Source organism: Camelus dromedarius, chromosome 4, assembly GCF_036321535.1.
Source record: "Camelus dromedarius isolate mCamDro1 chromosome 4, mCamDro1.pat, whole genome shotgun sequence".
Lineage (NCBI taxonomy): Eukaryota > Metazoa > Chordata > Mammalia > Artiodactyla > Camelidae > Camelus > Camelus dromedarius.
The window spans coordinates 71,468,368-71,492,815 of record NC_087439.1 but is presented as its reverse complement, the minus strand read 5'-3'; the positions used below and the strand labels follow the sequence as shown (position 1 = coordinate 71,492,815).

Sequence of the window (24,448 nt, the reverse complement as noted above, 5' to 3'; positions counted from 1 at the left end):
AAATCCTTTGTTGATTGTACAGTTAATATACATACATGAATTAAGCTTAGCTCTTAACAAACAACTCTAAAGCTAGAAAAATTTACACACACATATACATCTTAGCCTAGGAACTACTAAGCCCTTTATATGAAATCACTATCATTGTCTTTAAAATCTTAAAAAGCCATTCCAACTCTCCCCTTACACTGAAGTCTAAACCAGTCAGGCAATTTGCCCAAGGTCACAGAAATTAGTGGTGGAGGAAGACATTAAAATTCAGGTCTTCTGACACCATGCTGATGTTCTCACCACATCGCATTTCTTACACTAGAATGGAGGCGGAATAGGAGGTGAGGGTGGTTTAGTTACAAATAGTATATTCCAAGAGTGCTCACAACGAAGTAATAAACTTTTGAAAATAGTCAATTGCTGGCAACTTTTTAAACTATAGTCAATGATACTCAGCTCCTGAGGGGAATTAAAAATTGTTGCTTTTATAAATTTATGTATTAAAAATATGTATCCATGTTTCAAACCTACCTTCCTCTTTAGTAAAAGACTTTAAAAATTGCCTTCTCTAAATTTCATTGGCCATCTTACAATTTGCTTATGTTATAAAGACCTTACTTCCCTTCCTCAGTAGCAGGTACAATGGCATGTAAAGACTATATTTTAATTGAGCACTGCAAAGAAATAGAGTTATCAAAATTATTACTCTGCTTTTTTTTAAAAAACAAAAAGAAGGGAGGGAGGAGAAGTGGCAGGAAATTCAGTAACTTTTAATCAGATACCACTGCAAAATAAGACTTAAAAACCTGACAATGTTCTTTGTTAAAAATCTTTAATTCCAAGCATGTGCATTATGCCATCATGTTCTCAATTTCTCAGTATCATAAATGACTCTGACTTCCCCTAAATGGTGCTATCACCCACACCAAAAGGTGTTAAAAATCATTAACTTCTAGTTAAAAGAAAAAAAGCTTAAGAATAACTGACATCTTCCTCAAACTTTAGCAAACAGTTTTGACATGATAGTTATTAAGAGACATGCTATATGATGAACGCACTGAGAGCAGTTTGGGTGGAATAATGGAGACCGAACTCGCTTATGAGTGGGTTACAGAAAAAGTGGGAGGTGAGGAAATGGGGACAACTAGACAGAGGCTCTGAATAATAAGCAACACTTTATAAAGTTCATCTGGGAAGAAGAACAGAAAAATGGGGTAGATAGTAAAATAGAAGGAAAATCAAAGAAGGTTTTTAAAAAATAAAATATGGTGTTTACTGTATTCCATACATCAGAAAAGGGGGAAATAATTAATGACCAAGGAAAGAGAGAGGACAACTGCAGGAGCAAGCTTTGAGGTGGCTAGCGAAGATGCGATCCAGGCTTATGTGGACGAGACGGCCTTTGACGCAACCTGGGACACTCCACCCACCGAGCCGCAGACACAGGAGGAGAGTGTGGGCAGAGATGCTGGTAGAGTGGCAGATTTGAATGGGAAAATAGGGTTTCCAACTATTTTCTTCTTTTATAATGACACAGAAAGCAAGCTGAAAATGAGGGCGAAGGACAGTTAAGAGTGATAGAAAAGAGAAAGTATAAGGGGAACAGGGGGACAGTATACCAAGGAAATATTATCTGCTCATTTGTGATTTTTAGTCCTGCATTTAAAATGGAGAAAGTCAACAAGATTGTGTTTTCTCCAGGCATGTTCAGCCACTCAGGTACAGGCATGAAACAGATGGATGATTAAGTTTTATCCAGTGTTGATATTTTGCCCAAAGAATATGAATTAAGGGAATGAGATGCAAAGAAGCTAAGAATGTTTACAAGGGAATGACTGTAATGATGGACCATGAAAATTTAGCTAAGAAAAGAGGGAAGTGAGGTATTTGAGGGGAGGCGGAAGAGCAATCAAGTCATGAAAAGGCGAGAGTTTACAGTCTCCTTGAAGTGGAAGAACTGCTAGAGTGACCAAAGAATCTAGAAGGAGGGAAAGGAGAAAAATAAAGCAGTATGTTGGTCTAGAGATTAAAACTTGAGCTGTAGTTTAGGTGGACTGTGATATGTAATATTAAACTTCTAGGAAATACACTTTTTTGAGAATTTTTATGGTATTTAAAGTAAAATGGTAAGATTGTCATAAGTTTCAGTTAATATTATATATGGCATGTGACAATTTTCTGAAATAATTTCTTATTAAGTAAATAATATATCTGATGATATTTCAGAACGTAACAAAATCAGGACTAAAAGGGCCCTCCTCCTAGGACTGGAGTCCAGAATTGCTTTGATATTCTACAGAGCTTAATTTTAACATTCTGTTCTTCTGAAGTATGAACACATGGTTAGAACCTTATGACCTGATGGGAGTAAGGATGGAAAGACCAGACCTGCTGTAGCAACTGCTTGATTCTAATGACTGCTGGGTCTTGAGCTTACGTCTCTCAAATTATAATTTTTCCATTTCTAGCCTTGACAAAGTCTCACATGTTCATACTATGAAGTATGGCAATATAAAGTAATGTGAATAACTTATTTTAATGTCATAGCTTCCAAAGACTAGAAGAAAAAAAGGAAGCCAATAATTTTTACGCTTGTGAGTCCTAACGAAAATGACAGCATTTTAGAATCTCACTTTGTACGTCACTATTCTTCTAGTCTATATTTATTAAGTGTTCATTACGCACATGATAAAATACTAGATTCTAGGGAATTAACAAATACAGAATATACGACCACTGCCCATGAAGAGCTTACAATCTAAAGAGAAAGCATAAAACAAATACATTTTAATAAGCAAAGCTTAATGTTAAAACAGTGCAAAACAAGGGGTAGGGAATAAACATTCAATATTCACACAGAATTTTGAAAACTCCTGACCAAGAAGGATATGCATATATGTCCATTACCACACCTAAAGTTATAAAACATTCATAAATACACAGCAAGAGGAAAAGAAGCAAATGAATCCTGCAATTGCTGCTACAAATAGCAACAGATGCAAGCCTAACTGAGAGCCAATCGAAGTTTAGGAGATAGGAAAGAGAGAGGTCAATAAGCAAGCTTTTAGTGATAAGACAAAAATGAAGATGCACTTTAAGTTAAGCTGCTGGTTAGGAGATGATTACCTGAACTTCTTCAAACTCACTCCAGTACACAGCAGAGGCACTCTTGGAGGCTGTATCTGGGAAGATAAGAAGCTACTTTCCTGTGTGTTCCTTTCATTTTCATTTTAAAGCATACATGAATCCAGTGGTGATTAAACTGTATGTTATACTACTGTGTTAAAGGAAAGATAATGTGTGTATTTTGCATAAGTTAACATATAGAGCCAATAGCTGCATTTTTCCCCTTCTCTTGCACAGCTGAATAATAGGAAATTCTTTTTCTAAGTTTATTGATCTTGACTATTTAGGCTAAAAAGTGTTTTCGCTGATCATTTTCAAGCTAGATTTACTACCAGCATCATTTCATGTTACCAGTATGATTCAGTTCACTGATTAGAGTGATTAATAAAAGAACTGCAAATAACACTTAAATAAATCTCAATCAGTGTATGGTTAAAATTTGGCTTCCAGGAAAGAAAACATTCCAGAACAGGAAACAGAAAAGGTTTCAAATTAAATAATCTACTGATAATCTATGGTCATTATATGGTCAAATAATCTATGGTCACTCAAATCAAGAATCAAAACATACTGTCCTCCACAGGAACAAATTTTTAAAAACATTAAAAAATATGGAGAAGGAGGTCATGGGGAAAGCCAAAGCAAACTATCAGAATGAAAAACAGCAGAAAGAAGGTTCTTCAGTCCCTTAAGAAGGATTAAAAAAAAAAAAAAAGAGGAAAAACTACAAAACTTACATATATGAATTTTAGTACACATATTTTATTATACTATGTTGAAATTGTTTTTCTTATAAACTTTCCTACCTCATTATTCAAATCTTGAATAACTTTATAGAGGGCTGGTACCAGTGTTTTTTTCCGGTGTAAAGTTGCTGCATAATTGGTGATTTGAGTGTCAGGTAATGCCTAAAATAAACATCAAAGGAAAACTAAAGTGAATTTAATATTCAGGAAGTCAGGAACTTTATTTCACATGAGTTCCCCTTTAAAAGATTTATAATGACAAACTAAGGAAAGAAAAAATATTTAAAATAAGAAATAACCATGAGAGCTAATAAAGTAAATTAAGTTAGGATGTTTTACAATTCTTCAAACTACTCAACCATGAAAAATGACCAGAAATCACAGCATTACACCAAGATTTGCTGAAATGAGTCACCTTAAATTAATCTAGTCTAAAAAAACAGTGTAGGATATACTTCAATTCTTATAACTTATGTTCACAAAGCACTAATTTCCATAGTGTTCATAAATTACATAGCTTTCAATCAAATCAATGGGTGATTTTTAATCACAGGAAGTAAAAACATAAGGCACAACTCAGATTTCTGTGCCTTATTAAAGCTTGTTGGCTTCCTCTCTTTTATTGAATATATCTTAAAATTCTTATATCACTTTATTGATACTAACAACCAGTTTCATTTTTATATTATCTTCTTGCCATTATTCACATTAGTGACTTTTTAAAGAGGTACAATTATAGAAACATATTACTTCATATTTTGCCATTTCCACTTCATATCTTAAAACTTTTGTTTCAGTTTCTCTACGAACACATTTATACTGAATTACTGACATACAGAATCATATGACACATTCTTATCCTCAATCCAATTTACCTTGAATTCTGATAACCATTCTTCCACAACACCACGTTCAGATCCCAGCATCTTCTTCTACCTTCTATTCCTCTTTTCTCTGTGAAAGAAAAAAAGAACTGAACTTGAGGACAGCATTACTTACAGAAACTATCAAAGGTAAATGTGTGCCTTTCACTAAAGGAGAAACTCATCTAGTTACATTTTAGATAAGGAGGCTTACTTTTAGACTAGAGTTCAATTAAAACAAAACTTTATAAGAAATAAGTTCTATTTTTAATGATACAATTGAAATCTATTTTCCCCAACAATTATACTTCAAAGTGGTAAAAAATCAATTTACTAAATGAAATCAAAATGCACATTGCCCAAGACAAATGTACAACCTATGCCTGGAGCTTTTACCATATGCAAAACTGCAATAAGCTGTACATAACAGAACAAACTATGTGACAGATTATAAATGACGAAGATAAAAAAACTAGAAATCAAGGGTCATATATTCAGCAAACTGATTTATAAACATATATATATACTATTTGAAATAAGGCCGCTGAAGAAGGTAGATGTATGTGTTTTCTAAAACGGAAAAATGTCCAAGTAGAAAAAGCAAGTTGTACAACAGTATGTAAACTACAATTCCGTCAAAAGTGATATAAAATAACTATTAAGAGTTTCCCTCTGAGGGAAATACTAAGGATAGTCTAATTACGTGGCTTTGAATTATAAAAAAAAAAAGCATGTATTATTTTTAAAGTGAGACAGACAAAAAATGGTTTTTGGTTTTTAATTTAAGGCTCAAAAGGTAACTAAAAGAAAAAAAAGAACTTCTTGGGCAGTGAGGGAAATGTCTTCAAAGCAACTGAAATGAAAGCCTTTATTAAAATGACAGTATATCCTGAGTGTGTCCTATTCCACAATAAATTTCTATCTAAAAAAAAGACATCAAATTTTCTAATTCCACCCCCGTATTCCCTAAATATCCACATATAATACATTATACCGAGTACTATGTAAGCAAGGACTACAAAAAGGAGTAAGAAATGACCCTTATTTTCAAGTAGCAAATGCTCTTAAGATAGACTGGTGGGTTTATAGAGATAAACTGCAAGAGGAAAAAGAGACAGCAGGGAAATCTACAGATTAAGAGATGTTAAAAAAAAATCTATAACCAGGTATGAATCTTATTTGGACTCTGATTCAAACAATTAAAAAGATCATGACACAATTGGAAAAGGTTAAACATGACTGGTGATTGGATGGAATTCAGTCAAGGAATTTTATAGGTTATTTTTATATCTGATACAGTATTACAGTTAGGTTTTTAAAAAGTGTTTATTTCTTATAGATATACACTGAAATATTTCTTTAAATACTGCTTTAAAATAATTGGGGTGAGAGTAGCCATAGGAAGAGAGCGCCACGGGTATAGATAAAATATGACGGGCCATGAGTTGATACCCCTTGACACTGAGTATTCAGTACACAAATTTCATTACACTATCCTGTCTACTATTCCAGGTTTGAAATGTTCCATAATAAACTATAAAAAAAAAAGGAAAAAAGAGAAAAGAAAAATACTACACATAAATCATGATACATAAGATATAAAACAATGGTTCTTAACCTTTTCGAGGGGTGAGGGGAAGCAAAAAGTCACAGACCCCCTTTGATATATGAACAAAACTATGGATCCTTACTTCAGAAAAAGATAAATATGATGCCTACACGAACAATCTTGCAAATAATTTCAGGAAATCCACTGATCCTCTAAAGTCCATTAATAGACTTGGATTCCCAAGTTAAAAACTCTTGACCAAATGAGACTCTTAAAAATAACTTCACAAAATAGAGCACAACTACACATCCAAAAAATAAAGCCCTTCAAAAACGTCATTTTGTAAGGTTCCTACATTTATTGCGATGATTGTTCAAATCACTGTCAGAATCTTTTTCTTTTAAATACCAATTAGTTAAGTGGTATTAAATCCTCTTCAAAACCTAGTTATTCACCTAAAGATGGATTCCATCATATAACTATGACTACTACTACTGTGCATCTTACTCTATGCAAATTACACCTCATTAAATTATTTTAATTACAAAAATAAAATAACAAGTGTGGTTCCATCATATGTTATAAGTTCCATTTATAAACAATGGTCTAAATATCCTAAAGTAGTTGCCCCTGGAAGCTTCTCAGAAAGAACTAAAGGAGGCAACTGACCAAAATGAAAAGGAGGGATTCTGTTAGAAATTCATCAATCCATTCCATAATTATTTCTTAAGCACCAACTGTACACATGTCATTATGCTAGGAGTTGGAAATAATAATGGTAAACAAACCTAGATGTAGACTCACTTTAACGGAGCATTTCTCCAGCAGAGAAGACAACACATTTTTGCAAAGAGATAAGGAGTAAAAAGGAAAGGTACACAAAAGTGTAAAACAAAGGAATATAATGTTGATGAATGAATGAAAAGGTTTCTCTGAGATATCAAAGTTGAGATATCAAAGATCAATAGGAGTTAAGGGGAGTAGGAAAAGAACATTCTAGAAAAAGGGAACAGCCTATATAAAGGTTCTGTGGCAAGACAATAACACAGGAGGTTGTAGAATCTGAAACAAGATCCAAGTGGCTAGGAACACAGACAGCTACGGGCAAGAGTTGAGGGTAGAGAGAGAGGTATGGGCTGATGGTATAAACAAGACCTACTAGTCCTCATTAAGTATGGAAAGTGATTGAGGATAAGAGTCAACTTTTGAAAAGCTCACCGGGCTCTGGTGTAGAGAAAGCCCTTTCAGATATGGCTACAAATTTCCCAATAGTAATAAGACTAAAAAAATTCCAAGCTTGCAATAGCATTTGCTCTGAGAGTTCCTACTAAGTTTCTGGAAATTAAAAAACAAACAAACAAACAAAAACCTGAATAGCTATTGATAATAAAAATAGTTTTTATTTACAAAGTACCTGAAAAATAAATAAAGTATATTCCATTTTTATTAAGCTTCAAATAAAGTATAAAAAGTTAAAGCAAAGCCTACATTAGTTTCTCAGGAAGTAACTTTTTAGGGATAAATTCTAACATCTTGATCTCCCTTTAATATTCCCCTTTCCTCATAAGTCTCTTATGAAAGTATACACAAAATAGGCTGTTTTATTAATATTATCTATAACATCTCTTTCTACCACCTCATCATCACTAATGAATTCAGTGGACATCAAGATTAAGAGGAAAAATACACTGAATTTTACATCACTTTGAGAAATACTCCAGAAGAGGTAAATACTTTCAATAAATAAATTACCATGTAAGGAAGAAAAGTACAAATTCATTGTAGCAGTAACAGAAAGGACTTATTTCCAATATAAACAAAATAGGAGCTTTAAAAAAAAAGCTCCTATATCTCCATTGCTAGATATTCAATTATTTGTTTTTTATTTATTGGAAACTTAAAAAGCTATTTCTGCTCTGTACCTCAACTATTATCTCTAATTTTACAAATATCCTTAGCTATAAATATGAATTAATAGTTGATATTCAATTATTAAGTAATTTAAAAGTACTTATTATAAATAGCACATACCTGTTAAAAAAAAAAGGAGCTTAGCCCAACTATCCTACCCTACCCACAAAGATAGTCAACCATTTGGTATGTATTTTTCTTCACATATGTATTTATGTATACTCATATATGTATATATATATGTGTTTGTGTGTATACAATTTAAATACAGTCATTGGTTCATCATACATTGTGTTCTATAATGTGTTTTTTCATTCATCAAAAATATATGAAAGACCTAGAGTTCTAGTTTATTCTTTTTAATAGTTGTAATTAATTGCAAGTATAATCCCATAATTTAAATTTGTTTAATAATTTTCTAATAAACAGATTTGTTTTCAACTTCCCTATTAACAAAAAATGCTGCAATAAACATCCTTATACATATTTAAGCATTGTGTTATCTAAATATCTATCTCATGTTTATGCTGTGTTGTTATCTTCTGTAGTATAAATTCTAAAACTTGGATTTGAAACTTTAAGGTCACAGGATACAAACATTAATAGCATATCCATATATATAATTCTCAAAACCATAATCCATCATATATTTTTAAAGATCATGATTATTACATGTAACAAAGTAATTTCCTACTCTACTTATAAAGCTAATATCTTAGCATAGAAATATAAGTAAATCTAAATATTAAAACTTTAACTTTCTTACATTTATTAATAAGATCTGACTTTGAAAACTAGGACAATAAAAATTGATATCAAAGCATTCAAGTGAGTACCTATTTGCCAAAACACTAAAAATTTAATACACAGAATCCTGTAATGTATTTGCATGGGACAAGGCAAAAAAGATACCACAGTATATTTTACTGTATTTTAAAAACCACTCTGTTTAGTAAAGGGTTGTATCTTCTAAAGTTAAAAACCACATTTATAGCTTACTATTTAAACAATCTGGAAGTTATTTTAGAGTGTGATATGAAACTAAGATTTAACAGTGTTTTTCTCCCAACAGTTCTCAGTTGTTCTAATACATCGTTCACATGTACATTTTTTTTCTAACTTGAAATACTATTTTAACATATTCTAAAAGTCTTACAGATATTTGGAACTATTTCTGAGCCATTTTTCTCATTAACTTTGTACCAGGCTACAATATTTTACTTACTATGGCTTTATAATGTACTTTATAACAGAACAAGTCCCATATTAATTCTTTTTCCTAAAAATGTATTTATTATTGCCTGCTTTATTCTTCCAATTGAATATTACTTATACTGATAAGTTTCTTTCCCATACTCTATCCTCGTCAGAATTAAATTTACAAATTAATTCCAAGTGACATCTTCACAATATTCAGTCAAGTGTGGCATTGCTCTTCACTAAAAATCTTCTTTTATATGTCTGTATAATTTTGTGTTTTCTTCCTAGAGATCAACATATTTCAAATTAAGTTGATTCCTAAGTATAATCCCTGCGGAGGATTGGTTCCAGACCCATCGCGGATACCAAAATCCAAGGACGCTCAAGTCTCAGAGGTGGCCCTCCCTATCAGCAGATTCAACCAACTATGCCTTGTGGAGCACTGCATGCATTCACTGAAAAAAAAAAAATCCAAGTATAAGTGGACCTGCACAGTCCAAACCGGTGTTGTTCAAGGGTGAACAGTTTATATTTACCTGCTGCAATTGTGATTCTTTTTCATTTTTCAAACTAGCTATTGTTACATAAAATAAACATTAAACATTTAAACATTTTAAATGTTTTAATTAAAATTTAAATATTTTAGATAAATATTTAAATATTGAAAATGGCTTGAACTAAAATTTCTCCTAAAAATATAGAAATCTTAAACTAATAAATTATCTTTTTGCTAACTACAAGGGATTAGATTAGATTTTTTTTAAATGTTTACTACTTTACAAAAAAGGACAAGAAAAAATAAATACAATTAATCAATTCTTTTTCAAATTCTCTACAAAGAATATTAACAGCTTTTAAAATAAAAAGAAAACCAAACATTATTTTTTAAAAGAAAACCTTTTTTTTTTTAGTTTTCAAGTAAGTGACTTTTATTTTCCTGATGTTTCAGTCAATTTCTACAAAACTTCAAACTTCCTCAAAAGAATTCAGATTTGGTAAACAATCTATTTAAGTTCATAGCTGGAAAAACACTTCAATATATGTATGAGGGTTACTTTTCTGCTGAAAGAATCATAGTAAAGTCAGACAATACCATAATCAATAAAAAGCAATGAGAGTGTAATAAATTACAAAATGTCACTAAACCCATTTCTATAACCAATTTAATCAGCAGCTTTTCCTGGATGTGTTGCAATATTGCCAACACAACCTGCCAAAACTTCTCTTAAGGGTTGGTTTGAGATTATATTCAACAAAAATCAAAAATAAATAAAAATAAAATCTATAGTTGAAAAGTGTAACCTGGCCCCTTTCTTATAGCTCATACTTCGGCCCTACCAGTTTTCTACGCTCTGGCCATATTCTCTTTTCAGTTTCTTTTTCTCTAGAGCTTCATGCACAACTTCACCCCAGGGATTCTGTATGGGCAGTTCCAGCCTAGAATACTGTCCTACAACTGCTATTTAAATAATGGCTCTTTCCAATCCTGTCAGTATCAGCAGGCCTTTTTTGACCACTTTATCTAAATAGGAAACCTTTCTTCCTTCTTCAGTATTTTCCACTCCAACAAATATGGTTCATTTCCTTCTGAGAGCTTTGGATTTTATACCTTGTTTCCTTATTTATTAGACCTTATTCCCTACTGTCTAGCTTCCCCATCAAATTATAAATTCTGCGAGAACAGGGTCTTTTTCTGTTTTGCTCTCATCTGAGTGCTCACTAAGCACTCAAGCTAATAAGTATCTTACAGCATCTAGACATATGACAGGTACTTAATGTATACCAACAAATCAATGAATCACATAGCTTATATGACCTTGGACAAATCATTTAGAACCTTTGGTTCAGATTTCTACAATGATAAGTTACTTTCTAAATCTAAAATCCTCTAAATATATTTTAGTACCTTCATGTGGAAAACAGGATAGTACTGGTTACAGAGAAACTTTTAAAATACATGTCCTTAACTAGACTTGGCATCTTTTAGTATGTGAAGGTAGCTATGAGCACAGTTATAAATACACTGCAAGTTTTCTTTTTATTTATACAGACAATGCAGAATTCTGAAAATCATTTCTTCTACTAGATAGTACACCCATCCTATCACCTGGTATATAAAAACTACATTTAAAAGCAAGTCAAGCTGATATTCCAGCAAGCAAATCAATTCAGGCCCATAATGCCTCACTTCCAGAGTATAAAAACAAAGTAAAGAGGACATCACAGAGAATGATTATTTATTGGTGACCATGGTAATGGCAACTTTATTAGCAAGTCCTCAATAAAACACAATGAACAAAATAATAAAGTACTGGAACATGACCTGAAGGCAGTCAATAACTATTTGCAGGAAGCAAATTCACAGTACTTGTGTAAGTACAACAAGCTTTTCACTACCTTCAAGGGTAGAAATTGTGTCTTAGCTGATAGTAAGCATACATCTTTTTTTAAGACTGTTAATTCATAGAGAATCAGGATACAACAGGTAGTACTGCCTAATTTAGAGTACAGGCTCTGGCTCTAAACTGCCTGAGTCTGAATTCCAGCTCCATGACCAATAAGCTATGTACCTTTGGAAAAGTTACTTAACTAATCTGTGGCCTCAGACTCCTCATTTGTGAAATGGGGATAATATAAGTATCTATGTCAAATTTTAAAAAAAAGATTAAATAAGTTTAACACATCAGTGGGCAAAATTGATTACAATAACTGCTCTCAAGGGTTTCTAATGAACAAAAATTATTGGATAAACAAAGGTATACAAATTATTAGGGCAACATATGATAGTAAAAAATGGTTTTGCTACTGCAAATTTTTAAACTAGGTTAACAACTACAAAGACATTTCAAGGTATAAGTCTTTAATAAAGCACTTAAGTGCTGTTACTGTAAATACCAAATTCCCTAAGGAAAAACCTGGAGCTGTGCTATCCAGTTAATTTTAATTAACTAAAATAAAATAACATGTAAAGATTCAATTCCTTAGTTCCACTAGCCACATTTCAAGTGCTTACTAGCTATATGTGGCTAGTGTCTTGCATATTGGATAGCAAAGATTAGAACCCAAACATCATCAAAGAAATTCTAATGAACAGCGCTAATCTAGATATAGCTAGATAATACCATTATGCTGAGTAAATTCAATAATTCAAAATATAAAGTTTAGGTAACAAAAAGGTTAAAAGACACAACTATTAAAAAGGAAACACTTTCAAAAGTAAAATTCAAAAACAATAATTAAAATGTGATTATTTCAAGTCTCCTAGGTAAAATTGCTTTAATAAATAGAAGTTACCACCAGAAATTACCAAAAATTATAACATGTCTAACTATATGGGGAGTTCATTCTTTATTCTTTAAAAAGTTAAATTTTGTAATTTTACCTCTGTTCTAAGATCAGTGTTCTAACGGAGGAGGTGGCACAGGAATGCGGCAGAGTTCAAGTGTGGGATTCATTTGTTGAGACTTAAATATTTTCCAACTGCATAAAAAATGAAAATGAAAAACTGTGAAATATTGAGAGATAACAGTCTAAAGAAAGTAATATAAAGGACAAAGAACAATTTTGAAAAGACATTTATAATATAGTTTATCTAATTTCTAAAAATTATAATTATTTTTAAAATTTATATAATAACTAGTATGTATTTGTGCACCATTATCAAACCTAACTTTTAAAATATCAGATTTGGAGAAAAGAAATCTGAGTTTCAGTTTCAAATTTGCCATTAATTGTGTGTAAGACTTTGAGTAAGTTATTTAAATTTTCTTGAGCCTTACCTGAATAATCTATAAAAATAAATCCTTTCCAGTCCCAAATTCTATGAATACAACTTTTGAAACACATTCTAGTGATATCACACACATACATACATTCGAGAATCATTAAAATTTTAATATGCAGTGTAAAACCAAGCTTAAATAATAAGTATCAACGGCTATATTATAATTTTGGATGAGTTTCAAGAACTGAAAATTTTATCATTTTGATAAAGAACACTGAAAATGCTATTACTAAAATTTTTGGCACAAAAATGTATTGAAAGTTTTTGATCAGAGAAAACCATTTTCAAAGCTAAAAGTATACTCTTCTCATAAAGAAATAACTATGATCATATAGTTGCTGATCGCACTATGCTCTGCCTCTTTGATTCAAAACAGTATCACAACTTTAAAATCATTTAAAACACCAAAAGAAAATAAACATTTTAAAATATGTTCATTAACAAAATGTTTTTTTTAATACAAGAATACTGCAATAAAATTCTCTTAGGTTAAACTACATTATCATTGTAAAGTCTCCAATGTTTTTTAAAACGAAGATGTCTCAGGACCTCCTACTCCAACTCATGGCAGCTGACTTCTGGGCTATCACATGAGATTTTTATTTAATGTGAAGTTCTATAGTGGGAGGGGAAACTTGAAAGATGCACAAGAAACTGGTAACACTTCAGGAAACAGGACTTCATGTCAAGGAGACTCTTTTCGTACCTTAGGAATTTTGAACCACCTAGACAACTGCCAGATTTTGAAAGAGTGAAGGCAGGCTATGCTGGGAACCTCTGTAGAGATCTCTGACAGTCTTTCAGGGATAAGAATACAGATACTATGGGGCTCTCAATTTGAGAAAACAAAACAAAAAAAGACAACGGGAAAACCTACCAGGACAAATGATAGGAAAACCAAGATATTCAGAGTATACTCTTAAACCATAACAAAAGTAACCTAGAGGTCATTAACAACAATAGTTATTAAATAAAAACCTAGAAAAACACAAACTACTGGAAATTTAAAAGTATACTTCTAAATAATCTATGGGTCAAGGAAGATATCAAAACCAAAGTTAGTATAAATGTTGAACTCAATGTTAAGAAAGATACAACATATTAAAACTTGTGGGATGTGGCTATAGCCTTAATTGCATGTGTAGGAAGTTCTCACTTTCCATGTATAAAGCAGACATAGTTTCTATATGCATATAGGAGTTTCAGTTAACCTCGTACTTTGCAAAGCTAAGATTGCCTATATTAGCAGAGAGGCAGAAAAAGATCAATGGTTTTACCTATTGATAGATATCTATCTCAAGAAGCCAAAGAGAACAGAAAATGAATGAAACAGAAAACAAGCACATAATATAGAAAAAATTCAACAAAGTCTAAAGTTGGTTCTTTGAAAAGATTAATAAGATTGACAAACCCCTAGTAACCCTGATTAGAGAAAACACAAATTACTACAAAATTTTTAGACATCAAAAATATAAGACAATATGATAAACTTTATGCCAAAAATGTGATGCTTGGCATGAAATGAACACATTTCTTGAAAAATACAAATTATCAACAATGAAAGAAATAGAATACCCAAACAGCCTCATAGCTGTTAAGGAAATCCAATCTATTATTAAAAATCTTCCCATAAAGAAAATCTCAAATACAAACGGTTTCACCAGTGGATTCTTTCAAACAATTAAGAAGGAAACAATACCAAGCTTGTACAAAGTCTTCCAGAGAACAAAAAAATAACAGACTTCCTAATTCTTTTCAAGAACCAATGTAACTTGATGTCAAAAACTAACGCACATATTACAAGAAAAAAATCACAGACTAATCTTTCTTATGAACACAGATGCAAAAATATCAATGTTCTAGCAAATGAAATCTAGCACTATATGTAAGTATAACATATTAAAATAGAATTTATTTTAGGTATATAACAGATGCCTAACTAGGAGAAAAATATATGATTATCCAAATGGGTAAATGACCCATTCATGATAAAACCTATTGGAAAACTCTTAAAGGATATCCAATGAAAGTATAGAGCAAGTGTCACAGTCAATGATAAAATACTGAAAACTTACTCTCTGAGGTTGAAAACAAGGAAGAGATAACTATTATCACTACTATTCAACACTGTACTGGAGGGCCTACCTAGTACAGTAAGCGAAGAAAAAGATACAAGAATATAAACCAGAAAAAAATTAATAATCAAAGAAAAAAAGTCAATATGTAGATGATATGATTATTAGCAGACAATATGAACATGCACCAAGAAAATTCAACAGATTCTACAGACTAATTATTAGAATTAATAGGTGAATTTATGTAGGTTTCTAGATATAAGGTTAATAAATAAAAATCAATTCTATTTCTCTAAACCAGTGTTTTTTAGAACACAACTTCAAATAGCACTAAAAGAAAGAAATCTAACAAAAGAGGTACAAGACCACTACACTGAAAACTAGAAAACATTTTTGAGAGAATTTAAGAGTCTAAATAAATTGAAGGATATATCATGTTCATAGGTTGGAGACTCACAGTACAAATGACAAGTCTCTCTCAATTGACTTCTAGTTTCAAAGCAATCTTAATCAAAATCTCACTCCTTTCCTTTTAAAGAAAAATTGACAAGCTGATTCTGAAATCCCTATGAAAATGCAAGGAGCCAAGAATAGCCAATGCAATATTGAAAACAACAAAAATTGGCAGACTATACTCCAAAACATTAAGATCTGTTAAAAGCTATAGTAATTAAATGATACAAATATAGTAACTAAAACTTACCAGTGGAAACATCGAGCTTAGAAACAGTCACACACAAATAGGATTTACCTGATTTATGACAAAGACAAATTGCACTGCAGTGGGGAAAAGACAGTCTTTTAAATAAAAGATGCTAGGTCAATTGGATACCCCTATGGAAAATAATGTATCATGATCTCTAACCTTACACAATTCACAGAAGTAAATTCCAAACAGAATGCAGATGTAAATGTGAAAGTAAAAACAAACCAAAAAAACCATAGCAAAACATATTTGTATCCCTAAAGAGGCATATATTTTTTAAGCAAAAACAAAAAGCACTAACCATAACAACAACAAAAAAGATAAGTTGGACTGTAGTAAATCTGTCTTCAAAAGACAAATTAAGAGAATGAAAAGACAAGCCAAAAACTAGAAGAAGGTGTCAGCAATACATATGTCCCATATCTAGGGAGAGATCTGTGACTGCTTGAAGGTTGGGGCAGGAAAGCTATCAGGTCCTAGCACAAAAAGCCAGCATAAGACAGAGGCTGGACCAGGACCACAGACACCATCCTTACCTTCAATCTTGAGCCTTGTACTGGGTAAAGAGAAAGAGCGTGGATTTTTGAATGACGGCCATTCTGACTGGTGTGAAGTGATACCTCATTGTAGTTTTGATTTGCATTTCTCTGATAATTAGTGATATTGAGCATTTTTTCATGTGCCTTTTGATCATTTGTATGTCTTCCTTGGAGAATTGCTTGTTTAGGTCTTCTGCCCATTTTTGGATTGGGTTGTTTATTTTTTTCTTATTGAGTCGTATGAGCTGCTTATATATTCTGGAGATCAAGCCTTTGTCGGTTTCATTTGCAAAAATTTTCTCCCATTCCGTAGGTTTTCTTCTTGTTTTATTTCTGGTTTCCTTTGCTGTGCAAAAGCTTGTAAGTTTCATTAGGTCCCATTTGTTTATTCTTGCTTTTATTTCTTCTAGGAGAAAATTTTTGAAATGTATGTCAGATAATGTTTTGCCTATGTTTTCCTCTAGGAGGTTTATTGTATCTTGTCTTATGTTTAAGTCTTTGATCCATTTTGAGTTGATTTTTGTATAGGGTGTAAGGGAGTGTTCTAGCTTCATTGTTTTACATGCTGTTGTCCAGTTTTCCCAACACCATTTGCTGAAGAGACTGTTTTTATGCCATTGTATATTCTTGCCTCCTTTGTCGAAGATTAGTTGACCAAAAGTCAAAACTACGATGAGGTATCACTTCACACCAGTCAGAATGGCCGTCATTCAAAAATCCACAAATGAAAAATGCTGGAGAGGCTGTGGAGAAAGGGGAACCCTCCTACACTGCTGGTGGGAATGCAGTTTGGTGCAGCCACTATGGAAAACAGTGTGGAGATTCCTCAAAAGACTAGGAATAGACTTATCATATGACCCAGGAATCCCACTCCTGGGCTTGTATCCAGAAGGAACCCTACTTCAGGATGACACCTGCACCCCAATGTTCATAGCAGCACTATTTACAATAGCCAAAACATGGAAACAGCCTAAATGTCCACCAACAGGTGACTGGATAAATGTGGTGTATTTATACAATGAAATACTACTCAGCCATAAAAACTGACAACATAATGCCATTTGCAGCAACATGGATGCTCCTGGAGAATGTCATTCTAAGTGAAGAAAGCCAGAAAGAGAAAGAAAAATACCATATGAGATCGCTCATATGTGGAATCTAAAAAACAAAAACAAACAAACAAACAAAAACAAAGTGTAAATATAGGACAGAAATAGACTCATAGACAGAGAATACAGACTTGTGGTTGCCAGGGGGGTGGAGGGTGGGAAGGGATAGACTGGGATTTCAAAATTGAAGAATAGATAAACAAGATTACACTGTATAGCAGAGGGAAATATACACAAAATGTTATGATAACTCACAGAGAAAAAAATGTGACAATGAGTGTGTATATGTCCATGAATGACTGAAAAATTGTGCTGAACACTGGAATTTGACACAACATTGTAAAATGATTATAAATTAATAAAAAATGTTAAAAGAAAGTTAAAAAAAAAAGAGAAAGAGTGTGAAGACAGAAAGACCTTCTACTTTTGGACAAGAAAGAGTATTAGGAACTGAATTTACTCTCTTGCTTGAAATTATCAAAAAATGGAAATAACTATGAAACATAGGTTTTCAAGACACTGGACACAGATACTAAAGAACAATGAAGTTGCCCAATTTCCTTCCTTGAGAGAGTTTCCAGGCTGCAGGGTAAGGAAGGGAAAAGCAGGTAGAACCTGGCCAACTGCCTGAGTTAGAAGTAAAGCTGAGTCCAGGTAGACCAAGGTGTTAAGAGTTTCCATAACAGAGTAAAGGAAAGGAGAGAGTAGCATAGAGAAAGAAGTCTGGATATCTGTAGAGGGTCCTCCTCTAGTAGTCAGATGAGAAATGATCAGCATATATGTGTGTGAAGAAACTACCAGAAGCCAAGGAAAGAAACAGCAAAAGAATTAGAAGTAGCAGTGCCAGAACTCACACAGGACCAGAAATACCACCTATTTTCACCAATCAGATTGAGAACTGGGTAAACTAGATAAAGCTCCTTTCTAAATAATGGAGAATAATTATTCCTATACTGAACACAGCTCCAGTACCACCTAATAAATCTTCTGATGAAACCCTGAAAGGATCAAACTGTTTTCCAATAACTTAACTGCATCTCAGCACAGAGCTCAAAAATATTTACAGCAATTCAAAAACATCCAACACATTCCAAGGTAAAACTCACAGTATCAAGCATCCAATAAAAAAATTACCAAGAATGCAAACAATCAGAAAAACAAGATCCACAATAAAGAGAAAAATCAATTAATCAAAACTGACTAAAGTTAACAGATGTTAGAATTGGCAGACAAGGAAGTTAAAGCAATAATTATAACTATAATATTCAAAACATTAAGTAGAGTCTTAGAAAAAAAAATTTTTAAGGCCTAACTCAAACTTTTAAAAGTAAAAACTATAATGTGGGAGACAATACGCTGGATGAGAATAATGGCACATTAGACATTGTAGGAAAAAAGTTCAGTGAATTCGAAGATACAGCAACAGAAACTAGTCAAAATGAAATGCAGAGAAAAGAGAATTAAACATAGCATCAGTGAGCTGTGAGACAACTTCAAGCAGCCTGACAGATGTATAACTGGATTCCCCAAAGTAGAGGAAAGAGGAAGACACAAAAACATTTTGAAGAAACAATGGTGAAAAATTTTCCAAACTGGATGAAAACTATTGGTTAAGTTCCAAGAAGTTCAATAAACCCCAAGCATAAGAAACACGAAGAAAACCATATCAAGTAGTTTTAATTAAATTGTTCAAAACTAGTGACAAAGGAGAACACCTAAAACAGCCGAGGGTGGGTGGGTCGGACCACATATTATGTACACAGGCACAAAGACAAGGATGACAGAGGAGGTGCAAGAGAAAGGACAATGAAGCAACATCTTTAAAGCACTAAAAGAAAAAAATATGTCAAGCTAGAGGTCTATAGAGCAAAAATCTCTCTCAAAAACAAAGGTAAAACCAAGACTTTTCCAGATATACAAAAGTAGACTTGCGCTACATAAATGATACTGGATGCTCTCTGAGGAGAAGAAAAAGGACACCACCTAGAAATACGGATTTACACAAAGGATTAAAGAGAATTAGAATTGGATAAATATGTGATTTTTTTCTCATTTTTTCTTATTATTCTTTTCTACATACATTAAGATAAAATAAGGAAACTTTATTAAGATTTTATGCCAATACGTTCAACAACTTAGTTGACATGAACAAATTTCTTGAAACATATTATCAAACTTCATTTAAGAAGAAATGGATAATGTGAATTGTCTTGAATCTATTTTTAAAATGGAATTTGAAGTTAAAAAAACCCATTCCACACACACAAAAGTGTGGAGAGAGACCCTTCTATGACATAGATGGACAGGGATGGCTAAAAGTTGCGGGTAAAGCATGAACACTGAGAAAAACCCTCTGAGAACTAAATCCTCACCCTAACACAAAGCAATAGCAACCTGTCACTAGAAAATGTGAAGCCTGAAGTGCACTGAAGGTAATGATAGTAGCAACAAATCCAAACCTAGCTCAACTCTTGACTAGTTTGACAACTTCACACTCACTGATGACAGATCAGAAGTGTGCTCATTTTCAGGCATAAATAGAATTAACTTCAGTCTCTACTGCTCTACACACAATGTCTGGCATTCAATAAAAAATTTCAAGATCCCAAAACAACCAACATCAATAAAGCATAAACAGGACCAGGCTAAGAAATGACCCAGATGTTGGAACTAACCAGACATGGACTTCAGAATAATTATGATAATATATTAAAGGGTCTAGTGAAAGAGCTGGAACATCCATGAATAGATGGATAATTACAGTAGACAGTTGGAAACTATAAGAGTCAAATGGAAACGATAGAAATTAAAAACCAACCAACCAACGAACACAAAGTCAGAGAGAAAGAATTCCTAAGGAAAGGCTCATCAGTAGACTCCAACACAGTTCAGGAAAAAACTGGTAAACTTATAAATAAATCAAAAGAAATGATCAATCCTGAAACATGAAGAGAAATAAGAGTGGAAAAAATTTAAAGATCATCCAAGAGTTGTAGGACAGTATCAAAATTGTCTGACAGTTTTATTTGAAGACTCAGAAAGAGAGAAAACAAGATAAAAGACATGAAGGGAAAATGGTTGGGAATTTTCTAAAAACAATGAAAGACATCAAAGCAAAGATCCATGAATCTCAGAGAACACCAAGCAAAATAAAAACCCTCCTATCAAAACAAAAACACCCCCTAGATATGATATAATGAAACTTCTAAAAACTAAAGATAACAAGATGTGAGAGATTCAATACAGTATTTGCAAAAAAGGTAGTCTCAATCCTTTTCTACAAATTTTAATCAAAGTTAAGTCAAAGTAAAAAAGAGTCAGAAGTTACTGGGGAACAGAGGAGGATATTTCAGCAAGGGTCATTGAAATGTCATGAGTCCCATCGTCCAAAGAGTAAATACAGATGGTATTATTTCCTGACCCATGTCTAATAAGAAAGAACTTCAGGGATATTACTCAGAAATTTTAATACACATCATCATCAGCTTGAAGGATACATTAGACTGATGTAATTCACATTTAAGAAATCTGAAGGGCATGAAACTAGCTAGCTAGCTACCCAACAACGTCACAGTAAAAAGAGCTTACTGATACGTTGGAATGAGCACTCCCAGAGTGTGTCAGTGAAGACAGCACAAATGCTTATCATGGATCAGATAGGGGCCACGTGGAAGAGAGAGAACACTGCCAAGACAGGCTGACCACAGGAAGATGGAGGCTCCTTGGAATACACAGGAGCCAAGGAAAGAGTAAGAAACTGGTAACTGGAATAGAGACAAATTTGCCTTCAACAAGGAAGCTACAGGACAAAGATCTTTAGCAATAAGGAAGAATTTTTGAAGTATCAACAAAATTACTTACATGGATATTTGGATAATAATAATAATCAAGGTAAGGTATAAGTAACTAATCTTTCTGTTTACTTCATCTTTTCTTCCTTAGTCTGCTTTTCTACTCCCAGAAAAGAGCAAGGAATTTATTCTAAAAGAGGGTGAATAAAACTAAATCCTTCTGAAAAACAGTCTAGTGTAATTTCACCACATAGGAATCTTCCCTATAAACATGTTCTTCTACTGAATTCACAACTACAATAGCTTGTGAATACGTCCCTTTAAAAAAATTAAGTATATGCATATGTAGAGAAAATAGTACAATGAAGCTCCATGTACCCATCACTGAACTTCAAAAATTATGAATTCATAGCCAGTCTATTTTCATTACATTCTCCCACTACCCTCACTCAATTATTTTGATGCAAATCCAGGATATCATCTTAATGGTAAAAATTTTAATATATATTGCTAAACGATAACTTTTTTTCAACATAACCAAAATTATCATCACATTTAAAGAAATTTAGCAATAATTCCTTAACACAATCAAATATCCAGTCAGTGTTCACATTTACAGTTGTGACAATTTTTTAAAACACAGGATTCAAATAGGGTTATACATCAGAATTAGCCGATGTGTTTCTTAAATCTCTTTTACTCTACAGGGATGTGTGTGGTAGTTTTTTTTTAATTGAAGAAACAGTTATTTACATCAATATGAAACAACACTGCTTGTTGAGGAAAGGCATACCTCATTTTATCATCTCACTTTATTGCACTTCACAGATACTGCATTTTTCACAAAAGTTTGTGGCAACCCTGCACTGAGCAAGTCTATTGGCATCATTTTTCCAACAACATTTACTTAACTTTGTGTCTCTGTGTTATATTTGTGTAATTCTTACAATATTTCAAAATTTTTCATTATTATTATATTTGTTATAGTGACATGTGATCAGTGGTCTTTGATGGTACTATTGTAATTGTTCTGGCACATTTTAGCAATAAAGTAATTTTAAATTAAGGTATATACTTTTTTTAAAAGATATAATGCTATTGAATACTTAATAGACTACAATCTAGTGTAAACACAGATTTTATATGCATTGGGAAACAAAAAAAATTTATGACTTGCTTTATTGCAAAATTCACTTTATTGTGGTGGTCTGGAGCCAAACGCTCAACGTCTCCAAGGTATGCTTGTATTCAGCATTTCCCTCATGTCTGGATTTTGCTGACTGCACCCTCATGGTGATGTCATACTTTCCTCTGTCCTCGGTAGTTCTTATAAAATTGTGGCTGGGTACAGATATTTGATCGGGTGAGGTTCATTTTGGGAGAGGAAGATCATGTTGTTGTTCGTGTTCTTCAGTCAAGGCTCCTAATGTCTTGCCACTTTTTGTGACATTAGTAGCAGTTGATGATCAATGCTTAGGGATCTTTAGAGATTACAAAATGGTTAAAATCTAATTATTTAATTCTGTCATTCCTTCTTCATTTAACTAGTTAAAATACTTCTATAAAGAAAAACTTCTCTTTATCTAGCTTTGGTTACTTGGTAGTAGAATTTTTATAGGAAAGATGGAGTAAGTACTTAATGTTTTTCGCCTTTATTTACTTGTTTTCAAAATGAGTTGGTTAACTAGAATCCTCTACTGGTAACCAATTAGTTTTACTTTAAGTATCATTATAAATTCATGGGCTAAACATACTTGATATATTTCAATCCACTACCATTATTATTCTTAGTAATACTCAAACTGTCCTATCTTTGCCCAGTGATAGCTTTTTCATGCTTGACTCCTGTGCAGGAAAGAGTTAACCCAGCAAGCCTGGGTTGTGGCCTGTGTGATTGACCCCCCGCCCCAGTAAAAACTCTGGACATCTAGGCTCAAATGATCTTTCCTAGTAGACAACATTTTACAAGTGTTGTCATAACTCATTACTGGAGGGATTAAGTGCATCCTGTTCAACTCCACAGTGAGATGATTCTTGCAAGTTTGCACCTGTTTTCCTAGAGACTTCACCCCATGTACTTTTCACTTTGCTGATTTGTATCATTTCACTGATAAAATATAACTGTGAACATTATAAGTCCTGAGTAATTCTAACAAATCATGAAACCTGGGAGTGGTCTTGGTGGCCCACAACATAGCTCCTAAGTCCTTTTGACATAAACCTAGTAAATGATTGTAGTCTCCCAGCTACCTGTTAAGACAAGAAGTCCAGGCTCATCTTGTACATTTGCTGCCCTAGATGAGGATCAAACATTTCTCCAAGGAACCCTAATTCCTTTCAATGGGAAATAATACTTAGAGACTGCATTCTGGATACAAAGGAATGAGCATGCTTTACATACAACTTATTCCAAGAAAATATGTTAAATTTTAGAATATATGTTTCAAACACTGAATAAATCTTTAAAGTAGTAGGTATTCAGAGTCAGGGGAGGTAGCAGTGTCTCAGTTTGGCGGTATTTACCGCTAAAAAAAATTCTCTTGTTTACCTAGTTAACTGACAAAGTTCAGAAAAAGCTCTCTGAAAGTGGAAAATATTTGAGTTAATCATTTTTAACTATAATCCAGAACTGCAACTAGTAAAAAGAGAAAGCAAGAAACTGGATAGAGGGGGATGGAGCAGGGGTAGGCACTTAAGTACCTAAACATTTCTTTCTTTCTTCTTATCATGACCATTACTACTTTTTGACGAGTACTAGAAAAGTCCTGATATAACAGTTTCTAATTTTAAATACAATTAAATGTATATAAAGGAGCTTATCTTTAAAATTTAGATTTACAAATTAAGAAAAAAGCTAGTCAAATCTGTCAATCTTTTTTCTTTATAGTATTATGCTTTTTGTTTTAAGTTAAGTATTCTGCTTCCTTATGCTGAGGTTTAAACAAATTAACTATATTTTCTCCTTAAAGATTTTATACTATTATAGGTATCATCTTATTAGCTAATACTTGTATAGCATTTATTATATAACAAATGCCAGGCACTAGTCTAAGTATTT

At 32.7% G+C, this 24,448-nt stretch overlaps 1 protein-coding gene across 5 annotated transcripts in view; it reads right to left on the bottom strand.

Annotated features, from left to right (window-relative positions):
• Window positions 1-24,448, bottom strand: part of HYCC2 (hyccin PI4KA lipid kinase complex subunit 2) — a 62,976-nt gene that overhangs the window by 29,093 nt on the left and 9,435 nt on the right. For 4 of the 5 annotated variants that reach the window (XM_031452004.2, XM_031452003.2, XM_010991972.3 and 1 more), the window contains exons 3-5: window positions 12,769-12,866; window positions 4,739-4,817; window positions 3,924-4,025 (exon numbers count right to left, since the gene is read on the bottom strand). In XM_031452004.2, coding sequence (XP_031307864.1) covers window positions 3,924-4,025; window positions 4,739-4,789 — 153 coding nt within the window. In that variant the 5' untranslated portion in view covers window positions 4,790-4,817; window positions 12,769-12,866. Of the gene's footprint in view, window positions 1-3,117; window positions 3,174-3,923; window positions 4,026-4,738; window positions 4,818-12,768; window positions 12,867-24,448 lie in introns of those variants that run through there. The other variant, XM_031452006.2, reaches the window with a different exon arrangement.